The sequence below is a fragment of the Stenella coeruleoalba genome (assembly GCF_951394435.1).
Source record: "Stenella coeruleoalba genome assembly, chromosome: 3".
In the NCBI taxonomy this organism is placed as follows: Eukaryota; Metazoa; Chordata; class Mammalia; order Artiodactyla; family Delphinidae; genus Stenella; species Stenella coeruleoalba.
In genome coordinates, this window is record NC_137148.1 from 61548201 (window position 1) to 61571276 (window position 23076).

Consider the following 23076-nt stretch of genomic DNA (forward strand, 5'->3'; position numbering starts at 1 on the left):
ATAAAACATAAAATTTTGTAAAGGGACTGTTTCTTCTTCATTAATCCCCAAATATTTATATATCTAAATTAAATAATGCCCTTTGAGTCACTAGAAAAACATGTATAAACAAGTTGTTTTAAAAATAATATGAGGATAACTACTAAAAGATAAAGCTAAAAGAGTTAGAACTAGTTGCATCTGGAGAGTAGGAACTGGAGGTGTAAAAAGGAAGGACATATATTTACTATACATCCCAGTAATTCCACTCCTAGAGAAATGAAAACATTTTATGTCCAAACAAAGACTTGTGGCACTGGAGGCCAAGGTCACAGCTCCATGGATGTACAGAAAATTCAGAGTTTAAGCATAAGCAAGTACAATCTTTGCCGAGAAGACATAGCGACAGATAGACAGATAGATGTATATATATGTAACATCTTTTGTGTGTGTGTTACAGAATTATGTTAAGGAAACTAAGAGAAAAAAGTTTAATTTTTAGTATTTATCTACATATATATCATTTCTATCATTCTTTATTCCTTTCTATAGTTATAAATTACCATCTATTATCATTTCTCTTCAACCTAAACAACTTCTTGCAGTATCTCTTGTAATACAGTTCTACATATCAATTTTTCAATTTAGTTCATCTGAAAACTTCTTCATTCCATCTTTATTTTTGAAGAATGGTTTTGTTCAATATAGAATTCTTTGTTGACAGATTTCTCTCAACAATTTAAAGATGATATTCCATTGTTTCCTAGACTCCATTGTTTCTTATCAGCAGTTAGTCATAATCATTGTTTCTCTGTATATAATGCATTGTTTCTGTCTGCTTTCAAGGTTTTCTCTTTCCCCTTTGATTTCAGAAGTTTGACTATGACGTACCTAGGTGTGACATTTTAATATTTTGCCTGGGAATTTGATGTGTTTCCTGGATCTGTACACTTGGTTTTTTCCCCCCTTAAACTAAACTTGAAATTTTTTAAGCTTTTATTTCTTCAGGTATTATTTCTACTCCATTCACCCTTTTCTCTCATTTTGGGACTTCAATTACAAGTATTTTATTCTGTTTCATATTGTTCCACATGGCTCTGAGACTCTTCACTTTTCTTCACTTGCTTTTCTCTTTGTTCTTTCAGAATGAATAATTTCTATTGATCTATCTTCAGGTTTCTTAACACTTTCACAGCCTCCTCCTGGCTATTAAGCCTATCTAGCTTATTTTTCATTTAATCATTGTATTTTTCAGCCTTAGAATTTCCATTTCGTTCTTTCTTATAGTGTCTTTCCTGTTAAGATTCGTTTATTCAATCAATACAACTATGTTGCTTTTTAATATTTTTGCCATATATATATAATATATATATAATAGCTACATTATTTGCCTGATAATTGCTTCTTCTTGATTATCTTTCTATTGCCTACTTTTTCTCTTCAGCATTAGTTATTTTTTTGTTTCTCATGTCTGCTGATTTTTTCAAATTGTATTCTGAATATTATCAACCATACACTATAAATTCTTCCTTGTGTTGCATTCCTCTGAAGTGTATTAATATTTGTTTTAGCAGGCATCTTACTGGTTTCAAACTCCAAACTCTGTGTATCCTAATACGACCAGCAAGTGAAATCTCCATTTAGTTTCCAGTTGCTTTTTTTTGCTAGACACACTGGAGCCTTCTCCACACATGGAGAGTTGGTCAGCCAATGACCTGAATGGTGCTTACATGCATTTCCACCCTCCTGTGGTTCCCACACCTTTCTGGAATTTCTCCCCAAACGTTTTAGGTATTCTGCCAGCCTTGAAGTCTGTTCTCTAATACCTAGGTAAGTGAGGCTGTAACTTTTTCCATTTTTATATGGGATAGGGGAATTCCCCCAGGCAAAAACCTGCAAACTCACACCTTGAAATTTCAGTCCTTCATGTGTAGAGTCCTCTCTAGTTTTGCCTAATTTTGATCATCCTATAGTACACCTTTAGCTGCTATTTTTCAAAATAATTTCCCAGGGAGTTAATCTGATCAAGGTATTCCATCAATGGAAGCGGAAACTGTAAGTCCATGAAGTACATCTCAGCCGCAGGTCAGATGTCTTCATGCTTTTTATGTGAAAGTAAACCTTTCTCATACACTCCTCTATACCCCACTTTCGTCCTATTTCCCATTACTTCACGTTAGCCAGAATTGTGTTATATGCCCATTCCTAAACCTACCACCTACAAGGGGAATGTAATTAACATTAGTCTAGTTTGGGCTGGGAAGCAACATGGTTTCTGCAAAGACACCTGGGTGCTCAATCCCTGTAGAACATCTGTCTGCAAGGAAGAACTTTTTGCATAGGGGTTGTCTGCTGGAGACAATCAACAGTGTCTGCCACATTCTCTATACCACCTAGACAACAATGCACTAGCAGAATCTGTCTGACGTAACCATTTTGGAACTCTGGAGTCTATCAAAGGCTAGCAGCTTCCAGTAGGACTGCAGTAATTTTAAGATATGTATCAGAAACTTAAAGTCTTGTATATATACAGCTAAATGAATAATAGAATAAAATTGACTGTTTTAAATTACCACATTAGATTACATAAAATCATAATCTTTTCTGAGATGAATATAGATAACTACTAAGCAGTAAAATCACAAATTTAAAAATTAAATAACTGACTTGTCAGAGATAAATTCAATATTAATCATATCTACTCCTTTATGCTACAGTAATAAGACTAACACAGAGAAAAATATAAGGAAATAAATGGACTATACGGTCAAGAAAACACAATGATATAAATATCTATAACAGAATGTCAAGGAGAAAAGCACAGTGGAAAAAGGACAGACATCAGAGGAGGGCAGCAGAATTCATCACATTTCTTAACATCTTAAGCTCTAACTTTCTCCTCCTAAAATTCATTTAGTACCCGTTAAAATTCATAAAATACTTTTAATACTGTGAACATTTTGGGGCTACTAGGTAAATATGGTGAGAGAAAGACAGAAAACAGAATTTCTTTCCCCAATATAAATAACATGCGGAAAATAAAAAATTAAAACTAGCAAAAATAAGTCAGTGGAGAAAGAAACAAGAAGAGGGTCACAATCTAATGGCATAGACTTTTTTGGAAGTTTTTTTTAAAAAGAAAAGACTCTAGAAAAACATATTCCTCACTTCTTGAGACTGTTCATGATTAACTCTTGCCTGCTAGACAGAAGAAAACTGAGGGGTTACTCTTACCTTTCATCCTACTTGGGGTGGTGGGGTGGTGAGGGAGGTTGGCAGTGGAAACAGGTGGTGAGGAGAAGCAGGTGGGAGAGTAAACAACAAGCCTGTCTCTCTCTGAAAAAACTGATGACTCTGGGGCAACACTGCCCAAAAGAAAATTCTGTGATATCGGAAACATTTTATATCACACTATCCAATACAGTAGGCACTAGCCTCGCATGACTACTGAACCCTTAATGTGGGGCCAGTGCAACTGAGGAACTGATTTACAATTTCACTTAATTTAAGTTTAAATAGACACATGTGGCCAGCAATGACCATATTGGACAGGAGAATTCCTCGGTTAAACAATGAATAAATAAGAACAATTTAAAGGTCAAGAAAATTTCTCCACAGGAACATAGTAGGTGGCATCAATGTCACTATAGGACATAAGAAAGTTCCCGAGACTTAAGGGGAAGATGGCGGAAGAGTAAGACGCGGAGATCACCTTCCTCCCCACAGATACACCAGAAATACATCTACACGTGGAACAACTCCTACAGAAAACCTACTGAACGCTGTCAAAAGACCTCAGACCCCCCAAAAGGCAAGAAACTCCCTAAGTACCTGGGTAGGGCAAAAGAAAATAGAAACAACAGAGACAAAAGAATAAGGACGGGACCTGCACCAGTGGGAGGGAGCTGTGAAGGAGGAAGGGTTTCCACACACTAGGAGCCCCTTCGTGGGCGGAGACTGCGCATGACGGAGCGGGGAAGCTTCGTAGCCACGGAGGAGAGCGCAGCCACAGGGGTGCGGAGGTTAAAGCGGAGAGATTCCCGCACAGAGGATCGGTGCCGGCCAGCACTGACCAGCCCGAGAGGCTTGTCTGCTCACCCGGCGGGGCGGGCGGGGCTGCGAGCTGAGGCTCGGGCTTTGGTGGGAGCGCAGGGAGAGGACTGGGGTTGGCGGCGTGAACACAGCCTGCAGGGGGTTAGTGCACCACGGCTAGCCGGGAGGGAGTCCGGGGAAAAGTCTGGACCTGCCTAAGAGGCAAAAGACTTTTTCTTCCCTCTTTGTTTCCTGGTGCGTGTGGAGAGGGGATTAAGAGCTTTGCTTAAAGGAGCTGCAGAGACGGGCGCGAGCCACGGCTAACAGCGCGGACCCCAGAGACGGGCATGAGACGCTAAGGCTGCTGCTGCCGCCACCAAAAAGCCTGTGTGCAAGCACAGGTCACTATCTGCACCTCCCTTCCGGGAGCCTGTTTAGCCCGCCACTGCCAGGGTCCCGTGATCCAGGGACAACCTCCTCGGGAGAACACACGGCGCGCCTCGGGCTGGTGCAATGTCCTGCCGGCCTCTGTCGCTACAGGCTCACCCCGCATCCGCACCCCTCCCTCCCCTCGGCCTGAGTGAGCCAGAGTTCCCGAAGCAGCTGCTCCTTTAACCCCGTCCTGTCTGAGCGAAGAACAGACGCCCTCCAGCAACCTACACGCAGAGGCAAGGCCAAATCCCAAGCTGATCCCCGGGAACTCGGCGAACATAGAAGACAAAGGGAAATCTCTCCCAGCAGCCTCAGAAGCAGCGGATTAAAGCTCCAAAAACAACTTGTACCTTGCATCTGTTGAATACATGAATAGACAACGAATCATCCCAAATTAAGGAGGTGGACTTTGAGAGCAGGATTTATTATTTTTTCCCCTTTTCCCCTTTTTGTGAGTGTGTATGTGTATGTTTTTGTGGGAGATTTTGTCTCTATAGCTTTGCTTTCACCATTTGTCCTAGGGTTCTATCCGTCCGTTTTTTTCTTTGTTTTTAATTTTTTTCTTAATAATTATTTTTATTCTAATAACTTTATTTTATTTTATCTTTCTTTATTTTACTTTATCCTCTTTCCTCTTCCTTCCTCCCTCCCTCCATCCCTCCCTCCTTCTTTCTTTCTTTCTTTCCCTCTCTCTCTCTCTCTTTGTCTTTCTTTCTTTCTACTTTTTCTCCCTTTTATTCTCAGCCGTGGGGATGAAAGGCTCTTGGTGCTGCAGTCAGGAGTCAGTGCTGTGCCTCTGAGGTGGGAGAGCCAAGTTCAGGACACTGGTCCACAAGAGACCTCCCAGCTCCACGTAATATCGAACGGCAAAAATCTCGCAGAGATCTCCATCTCAACACCAGCACCCAGCTTCACTCAACGAGCAGCAAGCTACAGTGCTGGACACCCTATGCCAAACAACTAGCAAGACAGGAACACAACCCCACCCATTAGCAGAGAGGCTGCCTAAAATCATAATAAGTACACAGACACCACAAGACACACCACCAGACATGGACCTGCCAACCAGAAAGACAAGATTCAGCCTCATCCACCAGAACTCAGGCACTAGTCCCCTCCACCAGGAAGCCTACACAACCCACTGAACCAAATATAGCCACTGGGGACAGACACCAAAAACAACAGGAACTACGAACCTGCAGCCTGCAAAAAGGAGACCCCAAGCACAGTAAGATAAACAAAATGAGAAGACAGAAAAACACACAACAGATGAAGGAGCAAGATAAAAACCCACCAGACCTAACAAATGAAGAGGAAATACGCAGTCTACCTGAAAAAGAATTCAGAATAATGATAGTAAAGATGATCCAAAATCTTGGAAATAGAATAGAGAAAATGCAAGAAACATTTAACAAGACCTAGAAGAGTTAAGAATGAAACAAGCAATGATGAACAACACAATAAATGAAATTAAAAATACTCCAGATGGGATCAATAGCAGAATAACTGAGGCAGAAGAACGGATAAGTGACCTGGAAGATAAAATAGTGGAAATAACCACTGCAGAGCAGAATAAAGAAAAAAGAATGAAAAGAACTGAGGACAGTCGCAGGGACCGCTGGGACAACATTAAACACAACAACATTAGAATTATAGGGGTCCCAGAAGAAAAGAGAAAAAGAAAGGGACTGAGAAAATATTTGAACAGATTATAGCTGAAAACTTCCCTAATATGGGAAAGGAAATAGTTAATCAAGTTCAGGAAGCACAGAGAGTCCCATACAGGATAAATCCAAGGAGAAATATGCCAAGACACATATTAATCAAACTGTCAAAAATTAAATACAAAGAAAACATATTAAAAGCAGCAAGGGAAAAACAACAAATAACACACAAGGGAATCCCCATAAAGTTAACAGCTGATCTTTCAGCAGAAACTCTGCAAGCCAGAAGGGACTGGCAGGACATATTTAAAGTGATGAAGGAGAAAAACCTGCAACCAAGATTACTCTACCCAGCAAGGATCTCATTCATTTTGGATGATCTGTCCATTGGTGAAAGTAGGGTGTTAAAGTCCCCTACTATGAATGTGTTACTGTCGATTTCCCCTTTTATGGGGAAATTAAAACCTGTACAGACAAGCAAAAGCTGAGAGAGTTCAGCACCACCAAACCAGCTTTACAACAAATGCTAAAGGATCTTCTCTAGGCAAGAAACACAAAAGAAGGAAAAGACCTACAATAACGAACCCAAAAAAATTAAGAAAATAGGAAATAGAACATACATATCGATAATTACCTTAAATGTAAATGGATTAAATGCTCCAACCAAAAGACACAGACTGGTTGAAAGGATACAAAAACAAGACCCATATATATGCTGTCTACAAGAGACCCACTTCAGACCTAGAGACACATACAGACTGAAAGTGAGGGGATGGAAAAAGATATTCCATGCAAATGGAAACCAAAAGAAGGTTGGAGTAGCAATTCTCATTTCAGACAAAATAGACTTTAACATAAAGACTATTAGAAGAGACAAAGAAGGACACTACATAATGATCAAGGGATCAATCCAAGAAGAAGATATAAGAATTGTAAATATTTATGCACCCAACATAGGAGCACCTCAATACATAAGGCAAATGCTAACAGCCATAAAAGGGGAAATCGACAGTAACACATTCATAGTAGGGGACTTTAACACCCTACTTTCACCAATGGACAGATCATCCAAAATGAAAATAAATAAGGAAACACAAGCTTTAAATGACACATTAAACAAGACAGACTTAATTGATATTTATAGTACATTCCATCCAAAAACAACAGAATACACATTTTTCTCAAGTGCTCATGGAACATTCTCCAGGATAGATCATATCTTGGGTCACAAATCAAGCCTTGGTAAATTTAAGAAAACTGAAATTGTATCAAGTATCTTTTCTGACCACAACGCCATGAGACTAGATATCAATTACAGGAAAAGATCTGTAAAAAACACAAACACATGGAGGCTAAACAATACATTACTTAATAACGAAGTGATCACTGAAGAAATCAAACAGGAAATCAAAAAATACCTAGAAACAAATGACAATGGAGACATGACGACCCAAAACCTATGGGATGCAGCGAAAGCAGTTCTAAGAGGGAAGTTTACAGCAGTACAATCCTAACTTAAGAAACAGGAAACATCTCGAATAAACAACCTAACCTTGCACCTAAAGCAATTAGAGAAAGAAGAACAAAAAACCCCCAAAGTTAGCAGAAGGAAAGAAATCATAAAGATCAGATTAGAAATAAAGGAAAAAGAAATGAAGGAAATGATAGCAAAGATCAATAAAACTAAAAGCTGGTTCTTTGAGAAGATAAACAAAATTGATAAACCATTAGCCAGACTCATCAAGAAAAAAAGGGAGAAGACTCAAATCAATAGAATTAGAAATGAAAAAGGAGAAGTAACAGCTGACACTGCAGAAATACAAAAGATCATGAGAGATTACTACACGCAACTCTATGCCAATAAAATGGAAAATCTGGAAGAAATGGACAAATTCTTAGAAATGCACAAACTGCCAAGACTGAATCAGGAAGAAATAGAAATTATGAACAGACCAATCACAAGCACTGAAATTGAAACTGTGATTAAAAATCTTCCAACAAACAAAAGCCAAGGACCAGATGGCTTCACAGGCGAATTCTATCAAACATTTAGAGAAGAGCTAACACCTATCCTTCTCAAACTCTTCCAAAATACAGCAGAGGGAGGAACACTCCCAAACTCATTCTATGAGGCCACCATCACCTTGATACCAAAACCAGACAAGGATGTCACAAAGAAAGAAATCTACAGGCCAATATCACTGATGAACATAGATGGAAAAATCCTCAACAAAACACTAGCAAACAGAATCCAACAGCACATTAAAAGGATCATACACCATGATCAAGTGGGGTTTATTCCAGGAATGTAAGGATTCTTCAATATATGCAAATCAATCAACTTGATACACCATATTAACAAACTGAAGGAGCAAAACCATATGATCATCTCAATAGATGCAGAGAAAGCTTTCGACATATTTCAACACCCATTTATGATAAAAACCCTACAGAAGGTAGGCATAGAAGGAACTTTCCTCAACATAATAAAGGCCATATATCATAAACCCACAGACAACATTGTCCTCAATGGTGAAAAACTGAAAGCATTTCCACTAAGATCAGGAACAAGACAAGGTTGCCCACTCTCACCTCTCTTATTCAACATAGTTTTGGAAGTTTTAACCACAGCAATCAGAGAAGAAAAGGAAATAAAAGGAATCCAAATCGGAAAAGAAGAAGTAAAGCTGTCACTGTTTGCAGATGACATGATACTATACACAGAGAATCCTAAAGATGCAACCAGAAAACTACTAGAGCTAATCAATGAATTTGGGAAAGTAGCAGGATACAAAATTAATGCACAGAAATCTCTGGCATTCCTATACACTAATGACGAAAAAACTGAACACGAAATCAAGAAAACACTCCCATTTACCACTGCAACAAAAAGAATAAAATATCTAGGAATAAACCTACCTAATGAGACAAAAGACCTGTATGCAGAAAATTATAAGACACTGATGAAAGAAATTAAAGATGATACAAATAGATGGAGATATATACCATGTTCTTAGATTGGAAGAATCAACATTGTGAAAATGACTCTACTACCCAAAGCAATCTACAGATCCAATGCAATCCCTATCAAACTACCACTGGCATTTTTCACAGAACTAGAACAAAAAATTTCACAATTTGTATGGAAATACAAAAGATCCCAAATAGCCAAAGCAATCTTGAGAACGAAAAACGGAGCTGGAGGAATCAGGCTCCCAGACTTCAGACTATACTACAAAGCTACAGTAATCAAGACAGTATGGTACTGGCACAAAAACGGAAATATAGATCAAAGGAACAGGATAGAAAGCCCAGAGATAAACCCACGCAGATATGGTCACCTTATCTTTGATAAAGGAGGCAGGAATGTACAGTGGAGAAAGGAGAGCCTCTTCAAGAAGTGGTGCTGGGAAAACTGGACAGGTACATGTAAAAGTATGAGATTAGATCACTCCCTAACAGCATACACAAAAAATAAACTCAAAATGGATTAAAGACCTAAATGTAAGGCCAGACACTATCAAACTCTTAGAGGAAAACATAGGCAGAACACTCTATGACAGAAATCACAGCAAGATCCTTTTTGATCCACCTCCTAGAGAAATGGAAATTAAAACAAAAATAAACAAATGGGACCTAATGAAACTTCAAAGCTTTTGCACAGCAAAGGAAACCATAAACAAGACCAAAAGACAACCCTCAGAATGGGAGAAAATACTTGCAAATGAAGCAACTGACAAAGGATTAATCTCCAAAATTTACAAGCAGCTCATGCAGCTCAATAACAAAAAAACAAACGCAATCCAAAAATGGGCAGAAGACCTAAATAGACATTTCTCCAAAGAAGATATACAGACTGCCAACAAACACATGAAAGAATGCTCAACATCATTAATCATTAGAGAGATGCAAATCAAAACTACAATGAGATATCATCTCACACCAGTCAGAATGGCCATCATCAAAAAATCTAGAAACAATAAATGCTGGAGAGGGTGTGGAGAAAAGGGAACACTCTTGCACTGCTGGTGGGAATGTGAATTGGTACAGCCACTATGGAGAACAGTATGGAGGTTCCTTAAGAAACTACAAATAGAACTACCATATAACCCAGCAATCCCACTACTGGGCATATACCCTGAGAAAACCATAATTCAAAAAGAGTCATGTACCAAAATGTTCATTGCAGCTCTATTTACAATAGTCAGGAGATGGAAACAACCTAAGTTTCCATCATCGGATGAATGGAAAAAGAAGATGTGGCACATATATACAATGGAATATTACTCAGCCATAAAAAAGAAACAAAATTGAGCTATTTGTAATGAGGTGGATAGACCTAGAGTCTGTCATACAGAGTGAAGTAAGTCAGAAAGAGAAAGACAAATACCGTATGCTAACACATATATATAGAATTTAAGAAAAAAAATGTCATGAAGAACCTAGGGGTAAGACAGGAATAAAGACACAGACCTACTAGAGAATGGACTTGAGGATATGTGGAGGGGGAAGGACAAGCTGTGACAAAGCGAGAGAGTGGCATGGACATATATACACTACCAAACATAAAATAGACAGCTAGTGGGACGCAGCCAGCATAGCACAGGGAGATCAGCTCGGTGCTTTGTGACCACCTGGAGGGGTGGGATAGGGAGGGTGGGAGGGAGGGAGACGCAAGAGGGAAGAGATATGGGAACATATGTATATGTATAACTGATTCACTTTGTTATAAAGCAGAAACTAGCACACCATTGTAAAGCAATTATACTCCAATAAAGATGTAAAAATAAAAAAAGTTAAAAAAAAAATCAGTTACTGCCAGCTGTCACTGCTGCATTCAGATCTTCCTGGCTTTTTAAAAAGTTTATCTCAGGGACTTCCCTGGTGGTCCCGTGGGTAAGACTCTGCACTCCCATTGCAAGGGGCCCAGTTCGATCTCTGGTCGGGGAACTAGATTCCACATGCAAGCCGCAACTAATAGTCCGCAGGCCTCAACTTAGAAGCCCACATGCCGCAATGAAGATCCTGGATGCTGTAACTAAGACTTAGCATAGCCAAAAATAAATTACAAATAAATAGTTTTTTTAAATGTAAAAGAAAAAATAAAGAAAGTTCCCGAAGAAGTGCTCAAGTATTCTAAAAACGAGATCCATCTCTGCTAAGACTGAATTTACTATCCCACAAATTACTCCTTTCCCCAAATGCCCTAAGGCTACTAAAGCAAAAAGGCACAAAATACCCACAATCAGATTGAAACTGAGAGGAAGAAACAAACTGCCTTTAGGTGTGCTGGGACAGAATTAAGAAGTCACACTATATCAGAGCAAATAAAATGTCTATACCAGCACTTCCCAAGTAGTTGCAATATGAAAAGTACATAATAACTGTGCAATACATTCATAGCACAAAAGGGGGAAAGAAAAAAAACATGCAAAAAATAAAGAAATCATTCTGGAAGAAAATCCTCCATATATCAAAAGAAATTCTCCAGCAAGTTACTAAGAACATGAACTCAAAAAAACCACATGTTCGAACCATAGAATAAAGGAAATATAAGATTTAAACCTGAGTAAAGAAAGTTAAAGATGAAAGCCATATCATTACCAAATTAAGTAAAAACTATAAATAACAGATTAGATCACTGAAAATCAAATTACTGACAGAAAAAAAAGACTGGAGATAAAGGAATGCAAATAAAAAGACAAACATCAAAGCAATTTTTTAAAGAGGTGAAAGATACAGTAGGCAAAGATTATAAAATAGAATGATTGGTATTCCTGAAGCATATAATTGACAAATGGAGTAAGAAAATAAGTTTTAATATCAAATTTAAAAATTCAAACATAAAAGGCAATTCCCTAAAATAAAGGAAGAAGTGAATATACAGAGCATATAGAATGATCCACACTGAGAGGCAACCTTGCTAATCTTCAAACTATTTTAAGAAAAAAAAAAAACATTTTTGAGGCTACAAACAAAAAAATCAAGTTACCTGCAAAAAAGAAAAATCTGTGGCTACAGAGCTCTCAAAAGGTATCCCAACATTTATATCCAACCAAGAAGTCAAGTGTAAAAGTAGCAAGACATTTCAAACATATAAGACCTAAGAGAATACTGATCCAAGAGTCCAGGCAAAATATCAAGTGTGAGAGTGACACTGCAAAGTCTCGAAATTTTACCTCTAATCTACCCATTCTTAAGAAGGTACTGCAAGATATTCTCCATCCAGGAAGACCAAAAAAGAAGACACTAGGGAGATGAAGGCCTAAGAAATAGAGGATTTAACACAGAAAAGAGAAGAAATTATGTTCCAGAACAACAGCTGTGTAGCAAGCCTAGCAAGCAATCAGGTTAGAAAAGGAGGGTAAAGCCTCCAGGAGAATGTCTCCTGGAAGAGTATGAAGTTATTGGAATACTGGATATATGACAACAGTACTAACTAGGACTGTGTTCAGCTATATATAACAGAAATATCAAGTTATCCATAAGGAGAACATTTTTTTTTTCTCAGTACCATCTACTTTCAGAGTGTGGCTTCATCCTCATGCCTGCAAAATGGCTGCTGTACCTCTAATCATCACACATACATTCCAAGAAGAAACAATGAAAAAAGGTAAAGGGTAAAATATATATGTCAAGTAAGCCTGTCAGAAAAATAATAGCTGTCCTAGAATCTCTGCCAGAATATTTCTACAACTATCTCAATTTCTACAACTGGGTCATATAGCCATTTCCGACTCCAAGGGTGTTTGAAGAAGTTGGTTATTTTTAACTAGACTTATCACCACTCTGAACAAAAACCAGGATTCTGTTATTTAGTAAGTGGAGTTGGAGAACTGATATTAGGTAGGCAACTAGTAGTATCTCAACAACTGCCTATAAAATAATATTTGGAGAGGATTTAATTTTCTGATGGAGAATTTGGAGTGCTTTTGTAATAGTGACATGATAAACTAGGCAAATTAAAAATGAGGCAATTTTTGATTCCAGGAAGAACTTAAAGTTCCACAAAAAAGGAGATGAAAATGTTACTATACAGTATAAATAACATTCATAGTCATAATTAAATGAACAATAAACAATGGTTGAAAAATTGTAATACAATTAAATTGCAAAGATAGAACAGGGAAAATGGAAGCATATGGTAATACAATAGAAGAATGCTAAATCCTCCATTTCTATAATTGGAAGTCATGTCTAAAATTGATAAATCAAGAAACAGCAATATATGTATATTACTCAGAAATGGAGAAAGTTAAATGCATACACATACACAAAAGCCTAAAAGAATTTGAAGGAGCTAATTCAGGCATGGGAAAGGTGGGATAGGAAAATACTGTTTCTTATAAGCCTTGTATTATTTAACTTCTTTTTTTTAACCACATACATGTTACTTGAATAAAATTTTAAATGTTTCTTTAGAAAAGAAACTATGTAAGTTTAAAAAACCCAATCAAAAATAAATTATAAACAACAAAAAGAATAAGCAATCTTTAAGATAAATGCTCCATAACCAATTCAGGGAGCAGAGACCTCATTTCAATATCAGCACATGGTCCATATTTTCCCATTAAACTGCACACTGAACCCTTCCTTTGTCAATAGTTGCCTGAAAGAGTGAGCTAAAAACTTTTTTATTTGCATTGTAAAGCACGAATTCTACCACAACTCTTCACTATTTTGTTTTTTAAAAATTCCACAGAATAGCAAGTAAGATTCAAAAACAGCCCATTAGTAAGACAAAATACAAAATTTATTTTACAAAGAAAGTTAACCTGTAAAGAAAAAATAAAAAATAATCTCTAACACTTGGGTCCTCTAAAACAGGGCCTGGATGTGGAGTTTCGAGTCTATTCCCAAAATATTTTTGTACTTGCAGAAAATTGCTAATCAAGAAGTATGTCCATGAATTTTGTGTTCTGATGGGTTCTTATTTTATAGCTACCCTTGGAAAACTTAAGAAACGTATCTTAAAAATACTTGAAACAAAATTGTAAACTTGGAACTTTCTTACACCTATATAAGGTTTTATAATTGAAATACAGATATAATGAGAGGAAGAAAAGTAAAATCATCATTTTCAATTTCAAAACGGCATACATATTCCCACCAGAATGTTATTACCTAGATTCATATGTTAAAAAGTAACTGTGAACATACATAATTTTAAGTTCTAAATTAGTGAAGTAAAATATTTTGATAATTCTTCCAAAACCATCACATCCTAGAGAAAGCTCAACTTTAATTCATAAAATGAAAGACATTCCTGTCAGGCCCAGTTTCACTTCAGTTTATAAGTAATGCCACTAATTTTTTTTTTAATCACTTAAAATTTACTTGTTTTTTTTAATAACATTTATTTTTAAAAATCTATTACTTCTACAAAAGCACTTTAGACTCAGAGACTTGCATTTAGGCTTCAAGAATTCTCCTACAATAGGCTTGAATGATACAAAGAAAACATTTAAGTAATTTTATATCCTTGAAAATTATACAAAGTTGACCTAGAATTAAAAAAAAGCCACTTGGACTGCAAAGAGTAAGGTAAATTTAAGAAAATAAAAATGCAAATATGCATTTTAGCAGTCTCTTGAATTTATTAACCTAAAAGGTTTAATTTCCATTTTCCTGCATCAGCTGTATTTATAAAATGTCGTGCCCTATAAACAACGCTGTTATTTTCTATAGTCAAGCACCCTCTTAACAAATCTTCTCATTAATATGTAAATTCAAAGTCAATCGGTCTTCTCCCTGACAGCCCCATGAATTCCTAGTGCACTGTATAATCGGCTTTGACTTGGCATCCACTATTTATCATCAAAGATGTCAGTTAGAAAAATTATGGAAAATGCACTGCAATTGATATGACTGCAATCTACTTTGTCAACACTTAATTGTTCCTCAAATCATACATTTACATATAAACAGGCTAAGTACTGATCTATAATGATGCAAATAAACTAAATTAAAAATCGCTTCTGCCCCTGAAGAAGCTTGTTTGTATATGATGTGTTCATTTGAGGACTTACTGACAAAAGCATGTACATCAGCTCATCTCAAAAAGTACTTCTACTAATTTTCAATTCCTCAAAAAAACAATTTTGCTACGCTTCAAGCGTATGAACACAAACAAATGTTTTAAAGAATTCAATGAGAAACATAATTTTTCTCTTTGAAAAGCAAATGTAATTATGGTTGTTAGCTAATTGCAATGTCTGAGCACTAAGGATTGGGGAGGGGGCTTCAAAATTAGCTTTGACTAGAACATGATAAGCAAACACTCAGAAACTTATTAAAGTGAGCAAAAATATATTTTAATTTAAAAGTCACGAGTGAACAGATATAAAGGAAAGAATGTTGACCTAGGGATTAGATTATTCTGTTTATATTTCTGGCTCCACCTTTTATAAGCAATATTATCTTAGGTGAGTAATTAAAATCTATACATCTCAGTTTTGTCACCTATAAAATGGGTATAATAATTCCCACTGCCCTATCTCAAATAAAATAGAACATAAGAAAATACACCAAAATAATAATTTGCTAAATATTAAGTATCACAGTATTACTCTTCACATTTTCTTAGTACTTAAAAAGAGAAACCTCTTGATTTTAATGAATTTGGTATTTATTATTTTAGGTAACTTTTAAGTCAATGAATTATTTTAGTGAGTTTTCTCACTCGTAAATCCTTTCACTTCAAGGTAGATGGCTCTTTAAACATCATAAAATGGTGTTTACATAGCATTTATGCAAGTGACTTCTGCCTTACGTAAAGTGATGGGACGCTAGAATGAACATCCTTCTGCTAATTCTGTGAAAAAAACACATTCAAGTGTTGATGATTAAGAGACATAAAAGGATATTAACAACTCAGCACTAACTCTGGTGGAGTACTGTTCCAATTTCTTTCTATTCTATAATACTTTAACAGTTCTTTACTCCATCGTATGCTTTTTACAACATGAGAAGTGAAGAATGAAAGCAGATATAAATGCTGAATACTTCTCAGTTTCTTCCAGGTATGGTCAAACTTTGCTTTAGAAATTGGCAAACTGAATCATAAAGTTAAAATCACCCTGGCTAGACCTAAAAAGTTGGATGCAACTTGAAGTCTAGGCCAAAAAGTCCCCAAGGGTATAAGTGGCTGGACTGCTCATTCAAAAGTTTCTGTTAAACAGAATTAACAGCTAGTCACTGAGATGGGTTGACTGAAAGAGTAAGCATGGACACAGTCTAAATTATGATAATCCACTTGAACTTTCATTTTATAAAATATATTTGTACGAAAAGTCTTACATCTTTGACAGTCCCTTACTGCTAACACTACAATGAAGGATGACACTTTCAAATCTTTCCCGATGGTACTTAACAGAACACATATGTACACAAGGAGACACAAGCCTGTTATCCTGATTATTTTGGAGTCAACTAATATCATTTTTTTAAATAGCTTTATTGGAGTCTGATATTTTAAATCAATAAATAAAGTGAAATGTATTATTCAAAGTAAAATTTATAACCACCAAAACAAGTGAAATTCAGTGGTTGCCAGTAATTGTCTCTAAGGGGTCAACCAAGAGTTATGAGAAGGAAGACTTATTTTTTATTTCACCATGTGCTTGAATTGCTTCTATAACTAAAAAAAAAAATACATATGATTATAGTTAGCTACACCCTTATAAATGTTCTATTGAAGTGGTTTTCTTTCTTTTCCTTCCTTAAGCCAAGGAGTCTTTCTCAAAGGGAAATCATATGCAAAGCTGCCTATGAAAGGCAAGCAAAGGTGAAGATGCTCTGTTGGAATGGTGGCAAGAGCCAGAGTTGCACACTCAAGAGCGCCACTGCCCCCCCGTGGTTGCTGCTGCAGCAGTGCTAGCTTCCTGAGGACAGAGCTGCGCACTTGGAAGCCACAAAATTAGTCTACTAACCACATAATTTAGAATAACGCCAAAGTCAGATTGCAAATAAATGGCAAAGATAAGAAATGATTTAGCACAATTCCAGTGTACCCAGGACAATGATCAAACTTCATCTCGTGTTTGTAAAAATTACCGTTCACAGAGTTACATGTGAAAACACAAAGAATGCATTATAGTACCAATTTTAAAAACTATCTGTCGAAAGAATAAATATATATGGTAGTGTAGAATTTAACTCTCCTGCTTTGTGCATAGGTTTAAAAACTAATTTTATCTAAAATAAGATGAAACAAAATTCAAGGAACAGAAACACAAAGTACAAAAACAGAGATTTTAAAGTCTACTTTTAGAAGATAAGGTAAGGAAAATACATTTTTTAAACTCTAGTTTCTATATAATGATAAAGCAGGGATCACTTGCATACAGCTACTGAAAATGATTTTTGATGATGACAGGAAAGTAAAATTTAAAATTTTAAATAGAGACAGTGGCTAGATAACATAAAATTACCTATAATCTTACACAATAAGAAAAAAATATATCTGAATAGCATTCTGGAAAGGAACTGGCTGAAATCAAACAGATAGCTATTAGCAACAAAAATCTCTCTCCAAAGTTACCACTGACACAAAAGGGGCAAGACACTTGCAGCATGGACATGCTGCTTAATCCAGCAAAAGTGCCATCAAAAGTTTACTTCGTTCAATGATAAAATTTCATCAATCTAAGAGCCCTGTGTGGCATTAGACTTTTACATACAAATACTTTAAAACATACTTTGAATTTTAAGTAGAATAACCCAATCACTTTTTAAATACTAAAATTAAGATAGAGTCAATATTACAGATAGCCTTCTGGATAAAGATATATTTTTAAAAATTTAAATACTTTTTAATACTAACAATACTTAGTAAATGCAGAAAACACTGATGAATATTTTAAACATTTAAACTCCTTAAATATCAGAAAACTTGACATGTCACCTAAAGCAAGAATTATGAACATTTTTCCATTTTATATACATTTTTCTCTCACTTTAATATTATTTCTAATTAACAAAAGCAATTAGTACTGAACACTCAATCAAAGCCTATTCATAACTTTGTATAAAAAAACACTATGACATAATTGGGAGATATCTGGTCTTTTACTTTCTATACTGCTTTTAAAATCTATAATACTGCTTTTTAAAAAGACAAAAAAGAAATATCTCAAGACTAGAATGAATGAGAGTGCTATACTTGTAATATTTAATGATTTCTTTAAACAACTTAAAGCTTACACTTAAATCTTATACATACATTGAGAGATCTCTATTGCAAACTGTGTAATAAAGCCTTCTAAATTGTTAATATAATGAAAAGAATAAGGTATGCTTTTAATTTAATCTGCACAAAGAAAACAAATAACTTCACTGTAAGATATACTTAATAATTTTACTAAAATTCTACCAGCTTAAGTGAAAAAAAAGTAAAACAAACATATTTTAGAAATTTAAAGCTACAAAAAAGTAGTTTAAAAGTTCAACAATAGGGCTTCCCTGGTGGTGCAGTGGTTGAGAGTCCGCCTGCCAATGCAGGGTACACGGGTTCGTGCCCCGGTCCGGGAAGATCCCACATGCCGCGGAGCAGCTGGGCCCGTGAGCCATGGCCACTGAGCCTGCGCGTCCGAAGCCTGTGCTCCGCAACGGGAGAGGCCACAACAGTGAGAGGCCCGCGCACCGCAAAAAAAAAAAAAAAAAAAAAGTTCAACAATAATTTATCTGTAAAGGTCAGAAATTATCTTAGGTATAAATTAACTTATGTTAGAATCACATTACCTACTTCACAAGTGAGTACCTGGAACAGCTGGGTCTCAAAGGTATGAAACTAATAACCAAAATATCCATGATCTGGCAATGTCACTGCAAACACTGTGTCATGCTGCCGCTCCTAACAAGGGGCTCTTGCCAGGCCTCATACTAAAAGTTTATACACTATGCCATTAAATATGCATCGATCAGTGCCAAAACAACGAACAATTATCCTTGCATTTATATTGGTTTCCTGCTTTCCAAAAGAACGTGAGAAAAATTAGTCCTCCTTAAACATGCAGACTTCTATATTTTTCTACTCTTAATTTTTTGTACACATTTTAAAAAACTCAACCATTTTCTTAGTATAATTTTTAAGTGTAAGATTATTCAACACTTACCTCTTTCCAAGGACTGACAAACTGTGTACGAGCATATCGAGTTAGCATGTGGATTATGACAACCTGCCCCCACTCTTCTACATCAACTAGTAAATTACATAGCTTGCGGTAATTCTTGTGAATGAGATCTATTCTATCCGGGCATACTTCTTCAAAAGCCATGACAACACTGCCAGCCACCAACTAGAAAAGAAAGAAATAGTAACTCATTAAAAAATGTTTTCCTTCCATCAAGGATTCCATTCAGGCATTACAGAGATGCAATCAGTGTTATGGCAATCAATATTAAAAGTATTCAGTCATTTGATTAATAAAATGTTCCTGTTTGAATAACAAATTTTGAAGTCACTCCCTCAAAGAATAACTTTGATAGCTGTAACATGTCTGAAAAATGAATACTTTTCTAAAGTATTTGAATTAGAAGTATTAGCATTAAAAAATCATATTTTTTATCTCATCACATAAAATTTCAATAAATTGTTCACATATGGATTAGACATATTAATCATGCAGTTTTCATTTTTAAAGCTTACCTGAACTCTAATCTAAAGATTCAGTATTTAGCACAATAACAAGGACCGTATCATACCAGTTTAAAATGAGAATGACCACAATTCCACAATGAACTTATCTTAAAGCGTGTGAGGACCTCAGAAATGTCTTTAGTATAAAAATACTTTCAAATCTTACACACTTTAATCAACCTGTTAATTTTTACTGATATAATTTATTTACAAGGAAAAAATACTGGCTAAAATTTTAGAACATTATTATCACTTATATAATAATGTGTATAAATTGAAATAATATATTACCAACAAAAGGTAGCTTTCTCCAAGACCAGTTAATGAAACATAAATGTTGTTTTTGGAATTGCCATGTTTTTGCAAAGTGGTGAAATTAAGATTTCTTTGGTATGAAGACACAAGCTAAGCAGAATATATAATATACAAATATTTTTATATAGGTACACTGGTATGTCTGCAGTTAGCCCACAATATAATAGGGTTTTGAAAAAATAAATTAATATCATATTCTTTCTGAACACTAGGGATCTTCATTTTAGTATATAAAATTTCCCTAATGTCTTAAAATAAGCAATTAAATAGAAATATAACTTACTGAAATGGTACTTTTTGAAAAATATTAGATACAATGATATTCATATTTTTAGTGTTTAGTGTCCCTCTACTTGGCTGACATTTAGCTTATTAATGTGCAACCAACAATACAATTGAAAGAAAACAGCTCAGAATATAGACTTGCTATTATGCTAAACAAGTTTCCAGTCCTGTGGGGATTTTATGAATTACCAATCAGTATAAACGTGAAGCTGCATTTATTGACTCCAGCCCTGCCCATGTACTGGTGCCTGCTGGTCCCAGCATGTATGCACCTCAATCGAAAAAGCAAAGAATTGATTATCTGTGTGAACTAAATAAAAATGTATTATATGTATAATTTTCTATGTGCTATTGATATGGGAAGGAAGTTATGTTTGTGTTTCAACACCACATTTTGATGTCTTCTGCACAAATCACTCTTCAGAAATTATATTCTGTGGTAATCATATTTCTAAAAGATTAGAATTATCATTTAAAAATCTCTTAAAACAACTAAATTTATGACATCAAACTATAGGGTAACACAGTATTTGTGAAATACATTTATACTTATATATGTCAATCTTATATTAAGATATGTATTTTTAATTGGCAAGGGTGTTAAAGTACAAAAATAAATAATACCACTTAGAATAAAATAATCTGTGAAATTGAAATGGGAATTCAACAAAATTTCGATTTAAGGAATACTATGTAAAATCAAGTTATTCTGCCCAAACCTAGAAATTATCTTTTTCAAATATGTTTAGACACCAAACAATTAAAAGGAAAATCAGCTCCCACATGGTACTAAATTTATCAAAACAAGAGCTACAGGTACAAAATAGTTCTAAAGTATTAACAAATAACATGAAAATGAAAGAAAATAATTCATTACTTAAGTAAAGATAAAGTTCATTGAAACACAAAAATAATTAGGAAGAACATAAAGAAAAGAACCTTTACAAAATAAAACTGATGATTTTAGATGTTTCATTATATGGTTTTAACAATCGACTCTAGCCTAAACACTGCCAGAAGAATTGGTTATTCTGGTATATTAAATATTCAATATTCTATACAACTTACAGAATTAAAATAAAATGATCTACTCAGATTTGAAAAACAAAAATATTGGTTTCCCAAAAACAGACAGTTAATTTCCATCTCACTGTGTCAATAGTAGCTTTTTATATAAGGGGAAAAATAAATCACTCCAAGAAAACTAGCAATGAACTCATCAAATTCAAATGCAGTTTTCCATTTACGTATTTTTTATATTAAAGCAATAAACATGGTTCATTTATCTTCCCTTGGTTGTCACGTTTTTCTGTGCTGTTGCTATGAACTTCAGCCATTAGCTGTGCTCCAAGGTAAACTACATGAACCATCAACAAAAGTGACACTCCATCTATGGAGTTCATATTTTCGCCAGATTATCTATGCTAGTTGACAAGCTGGTAATGAAAAAAATCACACTAAGCAAATGGTTCCTCTAATAACAATAAATTTTCTATAAAATTATGAAGGGTACAAAACGTTTCCTTGCATCTATTTTGTCATGAATTCTAATTAACGTTGCAAAAAACTGAGAGTGCTGGGTCATCACAAGAAGTGCATCAAGGTTTGATTGATAATATGGTGTAAGCTGGCCAATGCAGCCAAGATTTTCTTCTCTTAAATTAATGGCCATCCAACCTGCCCTAATCATACAGCCCAAATGATATTCCCCTTCTTATTTCAATTTTCTTGAGGCATGGAAAATGGGAAAGATCAGTCATTTACCTTCTAATAGCTGGATAATAGATCTAACACAATAAAACATCTGCACAAACGAAGAGGTGTGGTTTTATGCCCACAATAGTGAAGCTTTTACCAACATTAAACCAATAACTTATAAAATGGTGTCTTACCCTCACAGCTTAGCTATGAACTACCAATATATTCACTAATTAAGAAGAAACTCTGTCATCAAAAAAATATAAACAACTCAGATTTTCAGTAGGCACTGACCTAATTTGTTTTCCTAAGAAACTCTGTTTTCTATTAGAAAGTTAAATGCTACAAAAGGATTTCTTTAAAATTAACCTGAAAGGAAAAAGGAAATAAACACCTTTTGAGGTGTTCTAAATAAAAGAAAGAAGGTTCACTACAAAGCTTAAATTGCTCAACAAGTATGAATTTCTACATTTTAAAGAAAAACAAGAGAAAGAATTATAAATTTTAAAAAGGAATTTATACCTGAACATTAGGAAAGGTTTTCAATAAAGAAGAAAAGTGTTTAGGATATGTTAAATAGAGAAAATATGATGAAAATGATAAATCTAGGAATATACAATGAAGAAATTATATTTAAAAAAACTTATAACAGTTGACTGGGTATGATCAAGGATAAATAAAATGTTCCCTTTCAATTATACTGACAATTGTAAGCTTCTATTATACCTTTTAGAATTTACAGATACCTTCAGACAACAGTTATCTAAGTAATTCTAAAATGTTCTTCTAGTTACATTACCATAACTGTATTCCTAACCCCAAAGTGACTTATTTTGGGGAAAGGACTATTCATATGACAAATACTGGTCTTTCTCCAGTAAAAGGGAAAAAAATTTCTATTATATTGTAATAAGCTTTTTATTTCCACCTTTCCTTAACATGAGAATTATACAACTAATTTTCTTTGAGATCTCAACTTCAAGAAAATCTTCCTTTAGGCTAAAAGAAGGAACAGAAAGTATATCTCATAAT

The 23076-nt window shown here is 35.1% G+C and overlaps 1 protein-coding gene across 5 annotated transcripts in view; it reads right to left on the reverse strand.

The window, feature by feature from the left end:
* AP3B1 (adaptor related protein complex 3 subunit beta 1) overlaps positions 1–23076 on the reverse strand; it is a 274658-nt gene that overhangs the window by 169988 nt on the left and 81594 nt on the right. For all 5 annotated transcript variants that reach the window (XM_079916789.1, XM_079916785.1, XM_079916787.1 and 2 more), the window contains exon 7: positions 19223–19405. In XM_079916789.1, coding sequence (XP_079772915.1) covers positions 19223–19405 — 183 coding nt within the window. The remainder of the gene's footprint in view (positions 1–19222; positions 19406–23076) is intronic.